The sequence below is a fragment of the Haematobia irritans genome, chromosome 2 (assembly GCF_050003625.1).
Source record: "Haematobia irritans isolate KBUSLIRL chromosome 2, ASM5000362v1, whole genome shotgun sequence".
Classification (NCBI taxonomy): Eukaryota; Metazoa; Arthropoda; class Insecta; order Diptera; family Muscidae; genus Haematobia; species Haematobia irritans.
Genome location: NC_134398.1, coordinates 36,788,080 through 36,810,253, shown reverse-complemented (window position 1 = coordinate 36,810,253; position 22,174 = coordinate 36,788,080). Strand labels below are relative to the sequence as shown.

Genomic DNA, 22,174 nt, shown 5'->3' with positions numbered 1-22,174 from the left:
AATAGAAATAAAAACATTGACAACATTTTCTATAGAACTAACATTTGACAAAATATTCTATGGAAATAAAATTTTGAAAAAATTCTCTACAGAAATAAAATTTTGGAAAAATTTTCTATAGAAATAAATTGTTGACAAAATGTGCTATAGAAATAACATTTTGAGAAAATCTTCTATAGAAATAAAATTTTGACAAAATTTTCTATGGACAAAATATTTTACAAAAATTTTCTATCGAAAAAAAAATTTTTAAAAAATGTTCCATAGAAAAAAATTGTTGACAAAATTTTCTATAGAAATAACATTGTGACAAAATTTTCTATAGAAATAAATTGTTGGCAAAATTTTCCATAGAAAAAAAATTTTGACAACATTTGCTATAGAAATAAAATTTTAACATTTTCTATAGAAATATTTTGACAACATTTTCTATAGAAATAAAATTTTAACAAAATTTTCTATAGAAATAAAAACGTTGACAAAATTTTCTATAGAACTAACTTTTGACAAAATTTTCTATACAAACAAGTATATACAGCAGTAAGTTCGGCCGGGCCGAATCTTAAATACCCACCACCATGAACCAAATATTAGAGTTTCCTTTGAAATTTCAGGAGGGCTTGAGGACTTGAGGACACTTCCCGAAGATAAATTTAAAAATTTTACCTATGAGGACTATATCAGATTCTGGATTTATAAGAACCATTTTTGTTTGAGTTTTAGAGGAATCATTAACATCTCTTGTAAGTGTGCACGAAAATTATAAAATAACGTCTTGATTTGAAATCTTAAATCTGTAGATTTTCACCCGAGAAGTAAAATCTGGAAATATTACATTGAGTTTCAAGCAATTTTCATGATCAGGGCGCCTTCTATAGCCTCAAGAAGTGAAGTCGGTCTATATGGAGGCATTACCAAAAGTACCGATAAAAACTTAATCCGATACACGTTTTTGTGAGCCTAAAATACCAAAATATTTACAATTTCAAGCAAATTGGATAAAAACTACGGTTTCTAGAAACCCAAGGAGTTAAATCGGGTGATCGTTCTTATGGGGGCTATACTAAAATATGGACCGATACTCACCGTTTTCGGCACACCTCTTTATGACCCGAAAATACCTCTAGATTTCCAATTTCAGGCAAATAGGATAAAAACTTCGGATTCTAGAAGCCCAAGAAGTAAAATCGGGATATCGGTCTATATGGGGGCTATATCAAAATATGGACCGATACTCACCATTTGTGGCAAACCTCTTTATGGTCCTAAAATACCTATAAATTTCCAATTTCAGGCAATTTGTATATAAATTGCGGATTCTATAAACCCAAGATGTAAAATTGGGAGATCGGTCTATATGGGGGCTATACCAAAACATGGAACGATACGGACCATTTTCGGCACACCTTTTGATGGTCCTCAAGTACCTCTAGATTTTCAATTTCAGGCAAATTATATAAAAACTACGGTTTCTATAAGCCCATGACCCCAAATCGGAAGGTCGGTTTATATGGGGACCATACCAAAACATGGACCGATGCTCACCATTTTTGGCACACCTCTTTACAGTTCTAAAGTACCTCTCGATATCCAATTTCAGGTAAATTGGATAAAAACTGCGGTTTCTATAAGCCCAAGAAGTATAATCGGGAGATCGGTCTATATGGGGGCTATACCAAAATATGGACCGATACTCACAATTTTTGGCACACGTATTTGTGGTCCTACAATACCTCTAGATTTCCAATTTCAGGTAAATTGAGTAGAAACTGCGGTCTCTATAAGCCCAAGAAATAAAATCGGGAGATCGGTCTATATGGGGGCTATACCAAAACATGAACCGATACTCACCATTTTTGGCACACCTCTTTATGGTCATAAAATACCTCTAGATTTAAAATTTCATGCAAATTGGATAAAAACTACGATTTCTATAAGCCCAAGACCCCAAATCGGGAGGTCGGTTTATATGGGGACTATATCAAAACCTGGACCGATATAGCCCATCTTCGAACTTGACCTGCCTGCAGACAAAAGACGAGCTTGTGCAAAATTTCAGCACGATTGCTTCATTATTGAAGACTGTAGCGTGATTACAACAGACAGACAGACAGACAGACAGACAGACGGACAGACGGACATCGTTATATCGTCTTAGAATTTCTCCCTGATCAAGAATATATATACTTTATATAGTCGGAAATCGATATTTCGATGTGTTACAAACGGAATGACAAACTTATTATACCCCCGTCACCATTCTATGGTGGTGGGTATAATAACATTTTGACAAAATTTGCTATAGAAATAAATTGTTGGCAAAATTTTCTATAGAAATAAAATTTTGACAAAATATTCTATGAAAATACAATTTTGAAAACATTTTCTGTAGAAATAAAATTTTAACAAAATTTTCTATAGAAATAAAATTTTGACAAAATTTTCTATAGAAATAAATTGTTGGCAAATTTTTCTATAGAAATAAAATTTTGCAAAAATTTTTCTATAGAAAAAAATTTTCTATAGAAATAAAATTTTGCAAACATTTTCTATAGAAATAAAATTTTGCAAAAATTTTCTATAGAAATAAAATTTTGACAAAATTTTCTATAGAAATAAAATTTTGACAAAATTTTCTATAGAAATAAAATTTATACAAAGTTTTCTATAGAAATAAACTTTTGACAAAATTTTCTATAGAAACAAAAACTTTGACAAAATTTTCGATAGAAATAAAATTTTGCAAAAATTTTCTAAATAAAATTTTGACAAAATTTTCTATAGAAATAAAATGTTGACATAATTTTCTATAGAAATAAATTGCTGGCAAAATTTTCTATAGAAATAAAACTTTGCAAACATTTTCTATAGAAATAAAATTTTGACATTTTTTATAGAAATAAAATTTTGACAAAATTTTCGATAGAAATAAAATTTTGACAACATTTTTTATAGAAACAAAAACTTTGACAACATTTTCGATAGAACTTTTGACAAAATATTCTATGGAAATGCAATTTCGAAAAAATTTTTTGTAGAAATAAAATTTTAACAAAATTTTCTAAAGAAATAACATTTTGACAAAATTTTCTATAGAAATAAAATTTTGGAAAAAAAAAAGATTTTTTTGTTTGGTAGTTTTTGGGTAAATTTTGCTCTCAATTTTGGTAGATATTTTTGGCTCGAGTGGCAACCATGGTTTAAAGTTGACCGGAAAATCACAACTGTTATAATTGTTATAATGATATTGGTAGCGTTTCCAAACACCATGGAGGTGGATCAAACTAGTGAATTAACCACTCAAAGTTTTGTGACGGTGGCTTCGGGGTGGCTTACGATAGAGCTGTAGTTGAACTTAACCGGAAGATCACAACTGTCATAATTGTTATAATGTAGTTGTAGCGTTACCAAACACCATGGATGTGGCCCAAAATAGTGAATGCACAACTCAAAGTTTTATGACAGTGGTCTAGGGCCGATAAATATATTATATAGAAATGCGTTTAAAATTGACCGGAAAATCACAACTGTTATAATCGTTATGATACTGGTATCGTTACTCTCCACCATTATCCATAATATTCGTCTCCTATTTCAGAAAGTCTGTGTAAAGAATTTCCCAATTATTTGCTCTTAAACACAAAACATTGAATATATTGTCAAAAATTAGTTTTAGAAGAATCTAAACTAATGATTTAAATTTCAATTAAAATTTCCTTTGCAACCCATTCCCAATGACAAACAAATTAGTTCAAATGTTTTTAATTTAAACCACAATTGGGTTAGTTTTGAAACTAGTCTACTCCAAGAAACAACAAACCATTCCATAACAAATAGAAATCATACCATACCAAACCACCATAAATAACAAGAACAGAAATAACAGAAAAGAATTCACAAAATATGTATAATTCCAGCAGCGAACCACATTAGATGATCATGATGATAGAGGGGGTGGGGAAAAACAATTTCTTCTTGGACATTGGAAACCTGCACCTGCACCACCCACATACACAAGGACACACAAATCATTAGACCAATACTTACACATATATTTTCCAATGGTATTATCCCTCTGGGTTCTTTATCTGTTGTATATTCAAAATAATATAAACAATTGTCGTTCAATATAAACCATCGCCTCTTCCAGGATTTGTATCTGGAGAACATACTAAAAAGGTTAATATCATTCCAAACACCAAATTACACCATTTGATTGATTTTTTGGTACTTACCTTCCGCCCTGTTTCCAGAGCCAACCTTCTTTGTCGGGATTGAAGAATGTATGCATTAAATCGTTGCCATCATCTTGGGGAATTTTAAATGGTTCCGTTCGTATGGACTCATATAGAGATTCGAGTAGGGTTCGAGGCAAATCACCGCCATTATTAATACCGCGATTCATAGAAATGAATTGTTCAACAGTGGGTTTGTCTTTGACCTGAAAACCGAGGAAGAAAATATATATGTAAAATATAGTACACAAATTGAAAACGAAAATATAACAGTTTAGGGATTACAAAAGTTCCAAACGGAAGTGTAACATTAAGAAATAGAAATATAACAGTTCCAAACAAGTTGAATGAGATAACGTCGGGTCCGTCCTACAGATGATGATGACATTTGTTGTTAGAAACCGGAATATAACAGTATAAAAATTTAAAAGAAAAGTATAAACGTTGAGATGTATAAAATATGAGATAAAAATAAGATTATAAAAGTTATAAACGAGAGTATAACAGTCAGGAACAGGAGTATAACAGTATAGAAATTGAAAACAAAAGTATCACAGTTGGGAACAAAAGTATGAGAGATGGAAACAATATTTTAACAGTCCTATACAAAAGGATAATAGTCATAGACAGGCGTATAGCAGTTCCAAACAAGTTGAAAGAGCTAAATTGGATCGACCCTATCGAAATAATGGTGTTTGTTATAGGCGAGAGGTTTAAAAAAATTTTAAATATATGTTTTTTTTGGCATATTAAATTCGGTAGTAAAATCTGATATTAATACAATCACAGCAGTATAACAAATAGAAACACGAATATAACCGTTGAAAACAAAAGTCTAACAGTTAGGAAGTAGTTAAAAGTAGTTAAAAAAATCTTTGCTCCTCTATATTCCATTGCATGGTACATTTGGACTAGAAACGCACAAAGGATTTTATTTCGGAGGCACAAGCGCTAATTTATAATTTTACTCAGCTTGGCTAAGCAAATTTTCTACAATTGCAAAATCATTTCATGAGGACTTGGGTGTAAAAATATTGCAGTGTTCATCATCGATTTGGACACTATATCCCATAAATATAAAATGATTTTGAGTATTTAGAGTAATTTTGTGTTCATAAATACATGGTTACCGAACTCCCATTTTTATTTCTCGAGCATTTGGAAAACGATCGTCAGTATCCTGGTGTTGTGTTTCGAAGTCTTGATGTTATTACAGCCACGTTTACTACAGTTGGTAGAATTCTATCAAAATTAGTAGATTTTTTACTGTTTGGTAGATTGGCAGAATTCTTGATGTTTTGGTATATTTTGAAAAATGCTCTTCTCCAACTAAGAGTACTTTAATTTTTTATAGAAAGAAAATTTTGAAAAACTTCCTATAGAAAGACATATTCTGTAAAATAAAATTTTGGCAAAATTTTCTATAGAAATAAAATTTTGGCAAACGTTTCTATGGAAATAAAATTTTGACAAAATTTTCTATAGAAATAAAATTTTGGCAAAATTTTCTATAGAAATAAAATTTTGGCAAAATTTTCTATACAAATAAAATTTTGGCAAACTTTTCTATGGAAATAAAATTTTGACAAAATTTTCTATAGAAATAAAATTTTGGCAAAATTTTCTATAGAAATAAAATTTTGGCAAAATTTTCTATAGAAATAAAGTTTTGGCAAATTTTTCTATGGAAATAAAATTTTGACAAAATTTTCTATAGAAATAAAATTTTGGCAAAATTTTCTATAGAAATAAAATTTTGACAAAATTTTCTATAGAAATAAAATTTTGGCAAAATTTTCTATAGAAATAAAATATTGACATAATTTTCTATAGAAATAAAGTTTTGGCAAAATTTTCTATGGAAATAAAATTTTGACAACATTTTCAAAAGCAATAAAATTATGTAAACAATTTCTATAGAAGTAATATTTTGATAAAATATTCTATAAAAATAACATTTTGACAAAATATTCTATAGAAATAAAATTTTGACAAAATTTTCTATAGAAATAAAATTTTGACAAAATTTTCTATAGAAATAAAATTTTGACAAAATTTTCTATAGAAATAAAATTTTGACAAAATTTTCTATAGAAATAAAATTTTGGCAATATTTTCTATAGAAATAAAATTTTGACAAAATTTTCTATAGAAATAAAATTTTCTATAGAAATAAAATCTTTACAACATATGATTTTTTTTGTTTGGTAGTTTTTTGGTAAAATTTTCTGCAAATTTTGATAGATTATTTTTGGCTCGAGTGGAAACCGTGATTGCAGCTCGAAAACTGATATGACAAATATTTTATATATTTTTTTTATTTTTAAATTACTACAGATGTTTTACAGCACAGTTTATTCGTTCATTTTTTTATATGTCGCTAAAGAAGTGGGGATTTTTGTAAGGAATTTAAATTGGGAATTTTTAGGGACGAAAGCATAATAATTTGGGGACAAGAGCCAACAAAAATGCTGGCAATACTGATTGTTACATTGGAAACAAGGTTATAACAGTTCCAAACAAGTATTAAAGAGCTGAGGTCGATTCCATCATACTGATATTTGTCAGATTTGCGAGGTATATTTAAAGAAAAGGGTTTTGTATCAAATTGGAATATGATTTTTAGTCTAATAGAATAGAAAAATCTGTGTTGTAATTGTCATAAAACATAGTATAACAATTAAAAACAAGAACATGAACATGAATTTGCGAACAATGTTATAACACTTGGAAACAAGAGTATAACAGTTCGAAACAAATAAGAAAACACTAATGACGTCTACGACATCAATATAAAATTTACGAATAATGTTATAACACTTGGAAACAAGATTATAACAGTTCGAAACAACAAAGAACTAAAGTCGTCTACAAACTATTGCTGCTGGTGAGAGCTATCATAAAATGAAGGACTACCAAATTTAAATTTTCAATTTAAATTGAGGATTTTTGGAGACGAAAGCATAATACTGATTATAACATTGGAAACAAAGTTATAACAGTTTCCAACAAGTAAGAAAGAGCTAAAACCGACCCCATAGTAATGATATGCTGGTATGTATCACATGTGAGAGGTATATTTAAAATAATGGACGTTGTATTAAATTTGAAGAAGATTTTTAGTCCAATATTATAGAAAACTCTGTGTTATAATTGTCATAAAACATAGTATAACAATTAAAAACAAGAATATGACATTTGGAATCAAAGTTATAACACTTGGTAATGTCGTTTACAAGTATATGAAATTAACAGACAAATTTATAACACTTGGTAACAAGAGTATAACAGTTCGAAATAAGTAAGAGCTAAAGCCGTCTATGACCTATTGATGCTGGTGAGAGGTATCATAAAATTTGTATTTTTTTGTAACAAATTTTAATTTTTTAATTATAAGATTTGTTATTGACTGAAGATCTCGTTGAAATGTTTGCTAAATTTGGGTGGAAAATTATGAATATAAAGAAATTATTTAAATATTGAAAAATACTTCCAATTCACATCAAACAATAATCCACTTGGTATCCTATTATTTTTCCGCCTCTTGTTGAAAGATATTTCCAAGTGTTTTGAAATTTCTATTTTAACCATGACCATGTAAAAATCTACAAAATTATATTCCATATGGAAAATTATGATTCGACAGATATTTATTTATTATATCTTGGCGCCAAATAATTTCGTGATAGATAGCTTCTACAATGCTGTTTTTTTTATACAACAAATAAAAAATAATGAGAAATTGAAAATGATTTATTAAAATAGCCAGACATGACCATTGTAAATCCTCTTAAACATACAATTTATTGTAAGAAAAAAACTGTTTTGAAGTACAAATATATTTGTATGTATAAAAAACCAAAAACTAAAAATCGCAAATAAGAAAACATTCTGTTTCCAATCATATATGCCAAAAACTACGAAGTAATTTTTAAAAATACAGAACCCACACTGAAAATGATATTTTTGCAACACTTGAATAAATAATTTGCAAAAAAAAAAAAAAAAAAAACAAACTATAATTTTCAAAAAAAAAAAAAAGAAAAAAAAAAAATAATAATAATAATAATAATAATAATAATAATAATAATAATAATAATAATAATAATAATAATAATAATAATAATAATAATAATAATAATAATAATAATAATAATAATAATAATAATAATAATAATAATAATAATAATAATAATAATAATAATAATAATAATAATAATAATAATAATAATAATAATAATAATAATAATAATAATAATAATAATAATAATAATAATAATAATAATAATAATAATAATAATAATAATAATAATAATAATAATAATAATAATAATAATAATAATAATAATAATAATAATAATAATAATAATAATAATAATAATAATAATAATAATAATAATAATAATAATAATAATAATAATAATAATAATAATAATAATAATAATAATAATAATAATAATAATAATAATAATAATAATAATAATAATAACACTTGAAGTTAATCGGAAAATTTATGAAAATGGATTTAACTCAAAACAGATTACAAGGAAAAATGAAAATTTTAATCTGTTTAACGAATGTTAATGTGAATTTTTCTATTACAACAACATATTTTTGCAAATTTTTTTTTTATAAAAAAAATAACAACGTTGACAAAATTTTGTATAGGCAACAACATTAAACAGAATTTTCTATAGACAAAATGTTGAGTCAATTTTCTATATACAAAACATGTTGCCATACTTATGTGTAAAAAAAAAAAATTGAAACAAAATTCTAAAGACAAAAAAAAAATGTTCTTAGTAAAAGATTTTTGCGAAATTTTTTTTTTATCAAATAAACTATAACAAAAAATGTTAATAACATGTGTATAGACGAACAATTTTAACAAGATTTTCTACGACGAACAATATTAAAAAAAAAAATTAAGTCCTCTGCTCATACCAATTTTGCTCAAAGAAACCAAGCGAAAATTTTAATATGAATAAAATAAATAAATTTTATAAAGACAAAACATTTTGACAACAGTTTTTTTATGAAAAAATGTTGAAAAAAATTTCTATTAGACAAAAAAAAAACATAATCAAAAACATTTCCTATAACCAAAAAAAAAAAATTGGACGAAATGTTTAGACAATTTCTATACACTAAATATAAAAAAATGTATAAATAATAAACTGTCGCTTTTAACAAAATTTTCTATAACAAAAACATTTTCAAATTTTTTCCAAAAGTTTCCATAGAAAAAAAAAAACATTTCTGTAGACAAAACATTACAAAATTTTCTATAGAAAAAATATAGACAAAAAATTAATTACTTTTAAGTTATTTGGCAATATCTCTATAAATTGGCTGAAAGCCACAATTTTGCAAAAAAATCAATAAACAAACAAAAGACCAAAAATTTTTAAACAATTTTTCAAAGATAAAAATTTTGACAAAAACTTTCTAACTTAAACAAATTTTGCACACAATACTAAAAGAAAACAGACCTAATATTGACAACATTTTTTATATGAATAAAATAAATAAATTGTATATGAACTAAATAAATTTGAGAAAATTTTCTTTAAAACAATTTTTACCAAAATTTCTATAGACGAAACTTATTACAAAATTTTCTGACAAAAACTGATGGCAAAATTTCTATAGACAAAAAATTGGCAAAAATTTTCTATTAACTGAAAATTGGACAGCATTTTCTATAGACAAAATGTTGAGCAAATTTTCTATACAAAAAATGACATAATTTTCTTTATACCAAAAATTAAAAAAAATCTTAGACAAAAAACTGTCGAAATTTTCTGTAGATGGGAAAATTTTGACAAAATTTTCTATAACAAAATATTGTAAATTTTTGTTCCCAAAATTTTCTAGTCATAGATACAATTTGACAAAAACTGATGAAAAAACTTTCTATAGAAAAAAAGGTTGACAAAATTTTTTATAAACAGAAAATTGGATAGAATTTTCTATAGACAAAATGTTGAAAATTTTTCTAACTCAAACATATTTGAGATAATTTTCTGTAGACAAAAATTAAAAAAAAAAATTATTTATAATCAATAAACTTTGTAGATGAAAAAGTTTTACAAAATTTCCTAAAAAAAAAATCCAAACTTTTTTACAGTCTAAATTTTCTATAGAAATAATTTTCTATAGACAAAGTATTTTACAAAATTTTCTGTATACCAAAAAATCAAAAAAAAATTTTAGACAAACTTTGTTAAAATTTTTTGTAGATGGGAAAATTTTGACAAAATTTTCTATAACAAAATCTTGTAAAATTTTGTTTCCAAAATTGTCTAGTCATAGAAAAAATTAAAAAAAAAATGTTCTATAGAAAAAAAAGTTGACAAAATATTTTATAAACAGAAAAAATTAACAAAATTTTCTTTAAACAGAAAATTGGATAGAATTTTCTATAGACAAAATGTTGAAACAATTTTTAAACACAAACATATTTGAGATAATTTTCAATAGACAAAATTTTTAAAAAATATACCTACAAACAAAAAACTTTGCCGTAATATTCTGCAGATGAAAAACTTTTAAAAAATTTTCTATAACAAAATTTAAGTCAAAATTTTCTATAGAAAAAAACAATTGACAACATTTTCTATAAAAAACAATTTGAAACATTTTTTTATAGACTAAAAAAAAATAGAACATTTTTATCTCTATGACAAACCCTGATGACCCAATTTTCTATAGCATAAAAGAATTTTGATAAAATTTTCTATAAATAGAAATTTTGATAAAAATTATCTATAAATAGAAATTTTGATAAAATTTTCTATAAATAGAAAATTTGACAGAATTTTCTATAGAGATTTTCTGTTTTCTACACACAAAAAAATTGTGGCAAAATTTTTTGTAGACAAATAATTATGAAAAACAATTCATATATACAAAAAATTTTAACAAAATTTTCTTTAGACAATTTTAACTAAAGATTAATAATAAAACAAAATTTTACAATATTTTGTACAATATTTTCTCAAAAGAAATTTTGACAAAATCAATTGAAAGACAACTCATTTTGGCACAATTTTATAGAAAAAAATTAAAAAATCTTCTAGCTTAAACAAATTTTGCATTCCGTACTAAAAGACACCACACCTATTTTTCTATAACAAAAAATATCAATTTTTGTCTTGACAAAATTTTCTATAGAAAATAAATTATCAAAACTTCATTTAGACAACAAAAAAAAAAAGTTTTCCATAGGGAAAATGTTTTGTATAGATGACCTTTATCCCATTCACACTTTGAAAATGTACAAGATATACAATTGTCAAAAGGACTAAGGGATTAGTTTACGAAAAATGAGTTTTTTTTTCCAAATAAGGTTACTAGGCAAGATGTACGAACATGTCTAAGACGTAAATAAACTTAAATGCTCACATTCAGAGAAATGTCTTACTTTTGGGGATTTCATTTTGGGAAAGTGAGAAAATCCAGGTGATGATTAAACAGAAATGAACCTAAGTGAGTTCATAGGCCTTTCGTTTTTAAGGCAGGTCATAAATTTTCCGGCATTAAAAACAAGAAATGAAAAAACCAAACAGACACCCGTCTAACCTAATCTATTTTGGTAAATGTGTGTTCCGTCCATAAAATAAAGGAAATTCCCATAATAAAAAAGCCCCAGCATGATATTCTAAGTTTAGAAACATTTCGAATCGGCAAATACAAAATGATAAATTAGGTGGCCTGGGCGGTCTTTGATAGGCTACCAAAACAATGAATCTGTTTGACTAAATGGACTAAGCTCCTGCATTTAATGACTCTAACAAGGAGGAGACTCGTGTATATGTGAAACATTTTGTTGTCACCAAATGTGCCCAGATATCATTTTGCTACAGATGGACCAAATAATAGAAATTCTAAACGTGTGTATATCGTTAGTATTTTCTTCTTAATTTGCATATTCCCCGTCAACGTTTGCGATAAAAATAAACATTTTTGGCACACGCAGATTAAATCACAAAGAAAAATATCTACATTCCCTTGTGCACATGTATACATTTCACACACAGATTATAATACAAAAATATAGGCATGTTCACAAAGCAATATCAGTGGTGTTTAGATAGATTTTGTGAATAGCGAAAATTCAATATCATAGATTTTTCTATAAATCACGCGATTTTAAAATCATGATGAAAATTTAAAGGTATTGAATGAATTAGACATTTAATTTTTTGTGAAAATTTTATTTCCCTAGTATATTTTAGTTTTTTTTTTGTAATTTTTGTCTATAGAAAATGTTGTCAAAATTGTTTGTCTATAGAAAATATTACAATATTTTTGATCTACAGAAAATGTTGTGAACATTTTTTGTCCATAGAAAATTTTGCAACATTTCATAACCTATAAAAATTTCTTGTATCCACATGCGTTATAAAAATTTCTTTTTTTTTTATTTTTATCTATAGAAATTTTTGTAAAAATTTTATAAATATAGAAAAATTTGTCAAAATTTTTTGACAATAGAAAATTTTGTCAAAATTTTTTTCTCTATAGAAAATTTGCTTTAAATTTTTTGTCAATAGAAAATTTTGTAATAATTTTTTTTCTATAGAAAATTTTATCAAAATTTTTTTATCTATAGAAAATTTTGTCAAAATTGTTTTCTCTATAGAAAATTTGGTTTAAATTTTTTGTCTATAGCAAATTTTGTCAAGATACTTTGCCTATGGAAAATTTTGATAGAAAGTTTTGTGAAAATATTCTGTCTACAGAAAATGGTTTCAACAATCTTGGTCTATAGTAAATTTTTTGTCAGTAGAAAATGTTGTCAATTTTTTTTTGTTTATAAAAAATTTTATCATTTTTTTTGTCAAGATTTTTTTTTGTCTATAGAAAATTTTGTGAAAATTTTTTTGTCTATAGAAAATTTTGTGAAAATTTTTTTGACTAAAGAATTTTTTGTCTATAGAAAATTTTGTCAAAATGTTTTGTATATTTCAAATTTTGTCAACATTTTTTTTTCTATAGACAATTTTGTCAAAAAATTTTTTGTCTATAGAAAATTTTGTTAAAATTTTTTGTCTATTTGAAATTTTGTCAAAACTTTTTGCCTATTTGAAATTTTGTCAACATTTTTGTTTGTCTATAGAAAATTTTGTCAAAATTTGTTGTCAATAGAAAATTTTGTAATAATTTTTTGTCTATAGAAAATTTTGTCAAAATTTTGTATCTATAGAAAATTCGGCTTAAATTGTTTTTCCAAAAAAAAATTTTGACAAAATTGTTGTCTATATAGAAAATTTGGTTTAAATTGTTTGTCTATTCGTTTTGTTTTGTTACTGTTGTTTTTTTTTTTCTTTTAATCATTGTTGTTGTTTTTGATTTCAGCTTAAAACCAAACTACAAGTGTAGCTTAACCAATGGAGGAAAAAATGTTTGTCAAATTTATTTGGGCAAAGCCCTATAGACTGCAAGATGGTTGGATGGACGCACGTTTCGGAATTACCACATTCCTCATCAGCATCCTCTACTTGCAGCAAAACTATCAACCAATTATCAGAATAAATTCAGGCAGTTCACTAAACCCAACAGTAAGCCACACTTGAACCTTCCGAATAAAGGTTTAAACGATAGCCGGCTTATGCCGAAATAAATTCGTACAAATATATCTCTTTTCCTTTGCCACCATCAAATCATCGATTTTAGTGCAGTTGGCTAGGTTTATTTTGAGCGTGCTTCCTCTTTTTGTCAATCGTTTTGTTTTATTATTGTTGTTTTTTTTTCCTCTCAATCATTGTTGTTGTTTTTGATTTCAGCTTAAAACCATGACTAAACTAAAAGTAGCTTAACCAATAGAGGAAAAGAAAATTTTGTCAAAATTGTTTTCTCTATAGAAAATTTGGTTTAATTTTTTTGTCTATAGCAAATTTTGCCAAGATAATTTGCCTATGGAAAATTTTGATAGAAAGTTTTTCAAAATATTCTGTCTACAGAAAATGGTGTCAACATTCTTGGTCAACATTTTTTGTCTGTAGAAAAATTTGTCAAAATTTTTTTGTTTATAAAAAATTTTTTCAATTTTTTTTTGACTATAGAAAATTTTGTAAAACTGTTTCGTCTATAGAAAATTTTGACAACATTTTTTTTTTCTATAGAAAATTTTGTAAATTTTTTTTGACTATAGAAAATTTTTTGTCTATAGAAAATTATGTCTATAGAAAATTTTGTCAAAATATTTTGTCTATTTCAAATTTTGTCAACACTTTTTGTCTATAGACAATTTTGTCAAAAATTTTTTTGACTATAGAAAATTTTGTTAAAATTTTTTGTCTATAGAAAATTTTGTTACAATTTTTTGTCAATAGACAATAATGTTAAAATTTTTTTGTCTATTTGAAATTTTGTCAAAATTTTTTGCCTATTTGAAATTTCGTCAAAATTGTTTGGCTATTTGAAATTTTGTCAACATTTTTTTTTATATAAATTTTTATCAAAATGTTTCTGTCTATATAAAATTTTATCAAACATTTTTTAACTATAGCAAATTTTGTCAAAATTTTTTTGTCTATAGAACAATTTTGTGATTTTATTTTTTGACTATAGAAAATTTTGTTAAAATTTTTTCTTTGTCTATTTCAAATTTTGTCAACATTTTTTTGTCTATTTGACATTTTTTCCAAATTTTTCTGTCTTTATAAAATTTTATAAAAATTTTTTTATCTATAGAAAATTTTGTCAAAATTTTTTGTCTATAGAAATTTTTGTCAAAATCTTTTGTCTATTTTAAATTTTGTCAACATTTTTTTGTCTATATAAAATTTTATCAAAAATTTTTATCTATAGAAAATTTTGTCGAAATTTTTCGTTACAGAAAGTTTTGTCAACATTTGTTATCTATAAAAAAATTACCAAATTTTTTTTTCTATAGAAAATTTTGTCAAAATTTTTTGTCTATAGAAAATTTTGTCAAATTTTTTTTGGTCTATAGAAAATTTTGTCAACATTTTTTTGTTGACTATAGAAAATTTGGCAAAAATTTTTTGACTATAGAAAATTTTGTTAAAATTTTTTTTACTATAGAAAATTTTGTTAAAATTTTTTGTCTATAGAAAATTTTGTTAAATTTTTTCTCTATAGAAAATTTTGTCAAAATTTTTTCTCTATAGCAAACTTTGTCAAAATTTTTTCTCTATAGAAAATTTTGTAAAAATTTTTTCTCTATAAAAAATTTTGTCAAAATTTGTTCTCTATAAAAAATTTTGTCAAAATTTGTTCTCTATAAAAAATGTTAAAATTTTTTGTCTATAGAAAATTTTGTCAAAATTTGTTTGTCTATAGAAAATTTTGTAAAATTTTTTTGTCTATAGAAAATTTTGTCAAAATTTTTTTGACTATATAAAATTTTATACATTTTTTTTTTTGACTATAGGAAATTTTGTCAATTTTTTTTGACTATAGAAAAATTTTGTCAATTTTTTTTTTTGACTATAGAAACTTTTGTTAAAATTTTTTGTCTATAGAAAATTTTGTCAAAATTTTTTCTCTATAGAAAATTTTGTCAAAATTTTTCTCCATAGAAAATTTTGTCAAAATTTTTTCTCTATAGAAAATTTTGTCAAAATTTTTTCTCTATAGAAAATTTTGTCAAAATTTTTTGTTTCTATAGAAAAAATTTCCAAAATTTTTTCTCTATAGAAAATTTTGTCAAAAATTTTTGCCATAGAAAATTTTGTCAACTTCTTTCTCTATAGAAAAATTTTTCAAAATTGTTTTCCTATAGGAAATTTTGTCAAATTCTTTCTCTATAGAACATTTTGTCAATTTTTTCTCTATAGAAACTTTTGTCAAAAGTTTTTGTTATTTTGTGATATAGGAAATTTGGTAAAAATTATTGTCTATTCCAAATTTTATCAACATTTTTTGTCTATAGAATTCATTTCATTTTCATTTTATTTCTATAGAAAAGGTTCTCTTTGGACATCCCTAAATATAATGGCCATGTGATGAAAAATGACAATATTATGCATACTTCAAAGAAATGTTGACATATACAAAACTAGTGTATTTAGGATAAGCGGCTGGTCTTATCATTTTGTTTGATCGACCCGCTGGTTTAACGCCAACACTCCTAGATTTACTAGCAATTCAAAGGAATGGCACACACAAACACACCCATACAGTCAATCATTAACCCGCATATATACACACACAGACACAGACATACATTCACAGACATACATTCATATATAGAATTATCTAAAATGCAAATAAAGGATATCATCGTTTGTATTAACGATGTCCTCGTCAACCACATACCGATGGATTGTGTAACGATGTATTTAACATGATGATGGCAAAACTTAAAACATAACAGGTATCCGTATTGGTGAATATATCAGGATTCAGTTGACAATAACGTTGGGCAAAACATTCCATCATACGATCGATTTTTTGTGCTTCACCCGGCAGTCGAAAGGACCATAGAAATTGTCTGCAAAGAAAACAAAAAAAACAAAAAAAAGACATGAGAATTTATAGGATAATACATTCAGGGGAGGGTGGAGGTGAAGTAAATGGGGTTTAACTGTTGTGCTCACCTTAAAGCTTGAACCAATATTAAATTTGTAAAATCGTGTAATGCTACGAAAGCTTTTAAAACGTCTTTGTTGAAGTCATTATTTTCACCCAAATAATCACCTGGAAAGAGAATATGGAGAAAACAATTAATAATAAAGATAAAAAATAATAATAATAAAAATTAAATTTTTATACACATTTTAGGAAATACTTTTAAATAAATGGACTATTCCATTATTAAAAAAAATATTAATAATTGCCTTCAGGATAAATTTTTGTAAATGTTCCACGCAATTTTATTCCTAATCATTAGTATTGTTATATTACACAGACAAAAATTATTTTTTGTCTTCAAACACGAAATTAATTAATTCAATTATTTTTTAATAGAAATTTCTTCAATCACAGAATTGATAGTATCGAACACCACACCAACGTCTATTAAAAAATGAATTGATCCAATTATCAAAAATTTCGGTCAATAAAAAATTTTGTCAATTTTTTTGTCGACAATTAAAAAATTAATTGATCCAACTAAAAATTTAATTGTTACTATTAATTACTGTGATTAATTTTTGTTTCAATTAAAAGAATTGTTGAACCAATTAAATTTTTAATTGATTTTTTTTGGAATTCAATTGAAATTTTAATTGGAAAAATAAAATAAAAATAATTTTTTGTAAACGTTCCACGGAAGAGCTTACCTAAGAATTCCTCCGAAAAGTTTATTAAACCCTTATTTTATTCCTAATCATTAGTATTGTTATATTACACAGAAAAAAAAAATAAATATGTTTTGTCTTCAAACACGAAATTAATTAATCCAATTAATTTTTAATAGAAATTTCTTCAATGACAGAATTGATAGTATCGAACACCAACGTCAATTAAAACATGAATTGATCCAATTATCAAAATATTCGGTCAATAAAAAATTTTGTCAATTTTTTTGTCGACAATTAAAAAATTAATTGATCCAACTAAAAATTTAATTGTTACTATTAATTAATTTTTGTTTCAATTAAAAAAATTGTTGAACCAATTGAATTTTTAATTGATTTTTTTTTGTAGAATTCAATTGAAATTTTAATTGGAAAAATGTTGGTGATATTTTTCTTTTGTGTGTAAATAAATTTTGTATTGTTTAGATTTTTGAGGTTATTTGGATTTTCTGATTGTTTATACTATGAACCCCCTATGCATTGCATGCTAATAACCCCAACACCATTCGATGGATTTGTTTATATTGCGCCTAGATTCAATTCAATTTGGCCTTGTGTCATTTCATTTGTTTATTTAATTTGCCAAGAATGTTTTTCATTTCAATATTGTTTTTATTATAGATGTGGCTTTTGTTATACGTTTTATTTTCTATCTATATCTATGTCTTATGGATGTTTATTGTCTGGTTTCTTTTATTTAATTTTTTTTGTATTTCTCTTTCTTTGCTTCACTATCATTATATTGAATGTATTCCTAAGGTGATAATAGATGACGTCGACACTGATGATTTGAACTGTGAATGAATATCCACAGATACTGTTCACATATAGGGAACATTTATATATGAATATAATTATTTAAGAATAATTGTTTACAACATACCTATTGCTGTTTTATTGAGACCTTCACCTTTGTAGAGGAAATGTGCAACATCTTGGGGATCATGTCGTAACAGTCGATGTTCCACCAAATGTTCAATACCTAGAAAAGATGAAAAGAAATAAGAAATTATTATTAATTATGAATAATGAGTATAAATTAAGTTATAAAATATTAATGATTCAAAAATTTCGTTAAATAAAAAAAAAATATATTTTGAAAGAAAATGTTAACCATATTTTAGTTTTATAGAAAACTATAACAAAATTATACTTCCAAAATTCTATTTGCTAATAATGAAAAAAATAAATAAATTTTTGTTCTATAGAGCAATAAATTGAAAAAAAAAACATCATTTCCTTAGAAACTTTCAATAAAAATATATTTAATTAAAAGAAGAATGTATTTGTTACAAATTAAATAATAAAAATTTATATTCTATTGAAAATTTCAAATTTTGTTTCTAAAGAAAATTTAACAAAACTTTACTTCTATTAAACATTTCCGCAAAATTGTAATGGGGCAAAAAATGTAGTCAATATGTTTATTATTAAAACAAATATTTCTATTGAAATTAAAAAAAAAAATCGTAAAATTGTAATGGTTGGAAAAAAAGAAGCCAACATTTTTAATTTAAAACCAGTAAGGAAAGTCTAAAGTCGGGCGGGGCCGACTATATTATACCCTGCACCACTTTGTAGATCTAAATTTTCGATACCATATCACATCCGTCAAATGTGTTGGGGGCTATATATAAAGGTTTGTCCCAAATACATACATTTAAATATCACTCGATCTGGAAGAATTTGATAGACTTCTACAAAATCTATAGACTCAAAATTTATGTCGGCTAATGCACTAGGGTGGAACACAATGTTAGTAAAAAAATATGGGAAACGTTTAAATCTGAAGCAATTTTAAGGAAACTTCGAAAAAGTTTATTTATGATTTATCGCTCGATATATATGTATTAGAAGTTTAGGAAAATTAGAGTCATTTTTACAACTTTTCGACTAAGCAGTGGCGATTTTACAAGGATAATGTTGGTATTTTGACCATTTTTGTCGAAATCAGAAAAACATATATATGGGAGCTATATTTAAATCTGAACCGATTTCAACCAAATTTGGCACGCATAGCTACAATGCTAATTCTACTCCCTGTGCAAAATTTCAACTAAATCGGAGTTAAAAATTGGCCTCTGTGGTCATATGAGTGTATGGGAGATATATCCAAATCTGAACCGATTTCAAGCAAATTTGGCACGCGTAGTTACAACGCTAATTCTACTCCCTATGCAAAATTTCAACTAAATCGGAGCAAAAAATTGGCCTCTGTGGGCAAATGAGTGTAAATCGGGCGAAAGCTATATATGGGAGATATATCTAAATCTGAACCGATTTTGCTGATATTTTGCAAGTTTTTCGAAACTCATAAAATATTCGGATGTACGGAATTTGAGGAAGATCGGTTGATATACACGCCAATTATGACCAGATCGGTGAAAAATATATATGGCAGCTATATCTAAATCTGAACCGATTATTTCCAAAATCAATAGGGATCGTCTTTGAGCCGAAACAGGACCCTATACCAAATTTTAGGACAATCGGACTAAAACTGCGAGCTGAACTTTGCACACAAAAATACATCAACAGACAGACAGACGGACAGACAGACATACGGACATCGCTAAATCGACTCAGAATTTAATTCTAAACCGATCCGTATACTAAAAGGTTGGTGTATGATTACTCCTTCTTGGCGTTACGTACAAATGCACAAACTTAGTATACCCTGTGCCACAGTAGTGGTGAAGGGTATAAAAAGTGAGTAAAGTAGAAAGTGAGTAAAGTATATATATATATATATATATATATATATATATATATATATATATATATATATATATATATATATATATATATATATATATATATATATATATATATATATATATATATATATATATATATATATATATATATATATATATATATATATATATATATATATATATATATATATATATATATATATATATATATATATATATATATATATATATATATATATATATATATATATATATATATATATATATATATATATATATATATATATATATATATATATATATATAAATATATATATATATATATATATATATATATATATATATATATATATATATATATATATATATATATATATATATATATATATATATATATATATATATATATATAAATCTGAACCGATTTCGATGAAATTTCGCACATACAGTTGGAGCTATAGAAGATTACATTTAGCCAACGTTGAGTACTATCGGATGATAAATAAGGGTTTTACGGCAAAAAATTGGCAAAATCGGGCGATACATATATATGGGAGCTATATCTAAATCTGAACCGATTTCGATGAAATTTTGCAGACTTAAAGGGTGATGAAAAAGTTTACTATGTGCATATGTATGATGACGATCGGTTTGTAAAAAAGCGCAACGTGACTCCATTTGTCGAAATCGTGCGATACATATATATGGGAGCTATATCTAAATTTGATCCGATTTCTTCCAAATTCTATAGGGTTCGTCCTTGTGCCCAAAAAACACCATGTACCAAATTTCATCGAAATCGATCAATAATTCCGACCGGAATCCTGTGAACAACAAATACATGGACAGACCGACACCAAGCGCTAGATCGACTCAGGAGGTGATTCTGAGTCGATCGGTATATATTTTATACCGATCAATATTTCTGGTAGGCACATTTTTTGGCCGATCAAACTTATTATACCCGGACCACTATGTGGTTTAGTGTATAAAAATATATATTTCTATTGAAATTAAATAAAACGGTTCTACAGAACATTTTAATAAAATTTTCGTTTAATAAAATTTTTTATTTTAATATTTCAAAAACATTTCATTTTTATATTAGAAAACTCCAACAAAACTATTTCTAAAGCAAATTTTACAATTTTATTTCCTACTCATTAACAAAAAAATATTGTACAAATTTATGTCCTATAAGCATTTTTAAACATTAAAAAAAAAGAAAAAAAATACTTCTATTAAAAATTTCAGCAAATATATTTCTAACAAAATCAGTTCTATATTCCAAGAGCATTTTATTTTTTAATTTTAACTAAAATGTATTTTTATAGAATTTTTTTAATGAGAATTTCAATAAAATTTTCTGAAGACAATTTAAAAACAAAAATCTAAAGAAACTTTCAATAATTTTTTTTTTTAAGAAAATTTGAATAAAACTTTTTGAAGAAAAATTTCAATAAAATTTTCTAAAGAAAATTTCAATAAAATTTTCTGAAGACAATTTAAAAACAAAAATCTAAAGAAACTTTCAATAAAACTTTCTCAAGAAAATTAAAAAAAAAATCTAAAGAAACTTTCAATAATTTTTTTTAAGAAAATTTCAATAAAACTTTTTGAAGAAAAATTTCAATAAAATTTTCTAAAGAAAATTTCTATAAAATTTTTTTAAGAAAATGTCAATAAAATTTTTTGAAGAAAATTTCAATAAAATTTTTTGAAGAAAATTTCAATATAATTTTTTGAAGAAAATTTCAATAACACTCTCTGAAGAAAATTTCAATAAAATTGTCTGAAGAAAATTTCAATAAAATTGTCTAAAGAAAATTTCAATAAAATTGTCTAAAGAAAATTTTCAATATAATTTTTCTGAAGAAAATTTCAATAAAGTTTTGTGAAGAAAATTTATTTCAATAAAGTTTTGTGAAGAAAATTTCAATAAAATTTT

At 25.0% G+C, this 22,174-nt stretch overlaps 1 protein-coding gene across 2 annotated transcripts in view; it reads right to left on the bottom strand.

Annotated features, from left to right (window-relative positions):
* The window catches only part of step (cytohesin steppke), a 91,541-nt gene that overhangs the window by 1,788 nt on the left and 67,579 nt on the right, over positions 1–22,174 (bottom strand). Inside the window, exons 4-8 of one of the 2 annotated variants that reach the window (XM_075293743.1) lie at positions 18,393–18,491; positions 16,808–16,907; positions 16,527–16,701; positions 4,236–4,441; positions 4,048–4,171 (exon numbers count right to left, since the gene is read on the bottom strand). In XM_075293743.1, the coding sequence (XP_075149858.1) occupies positions 4,048–4,171; positions 4,236–4,441; positions 16,527–16,701; positions 16,808–16,907; positions 18,393–18,491 (704 nt within the window). The remainder of the gene's footprint in view (positions 1–4,047; positions 4,172–4,235; positions 4,442–16,526; positions 16,702–16,807; positions 16,908–18,392; positions 18,492–22,174) is intronic. The other variant, XM_075293744.1, reaches the window with a different exon arrangement.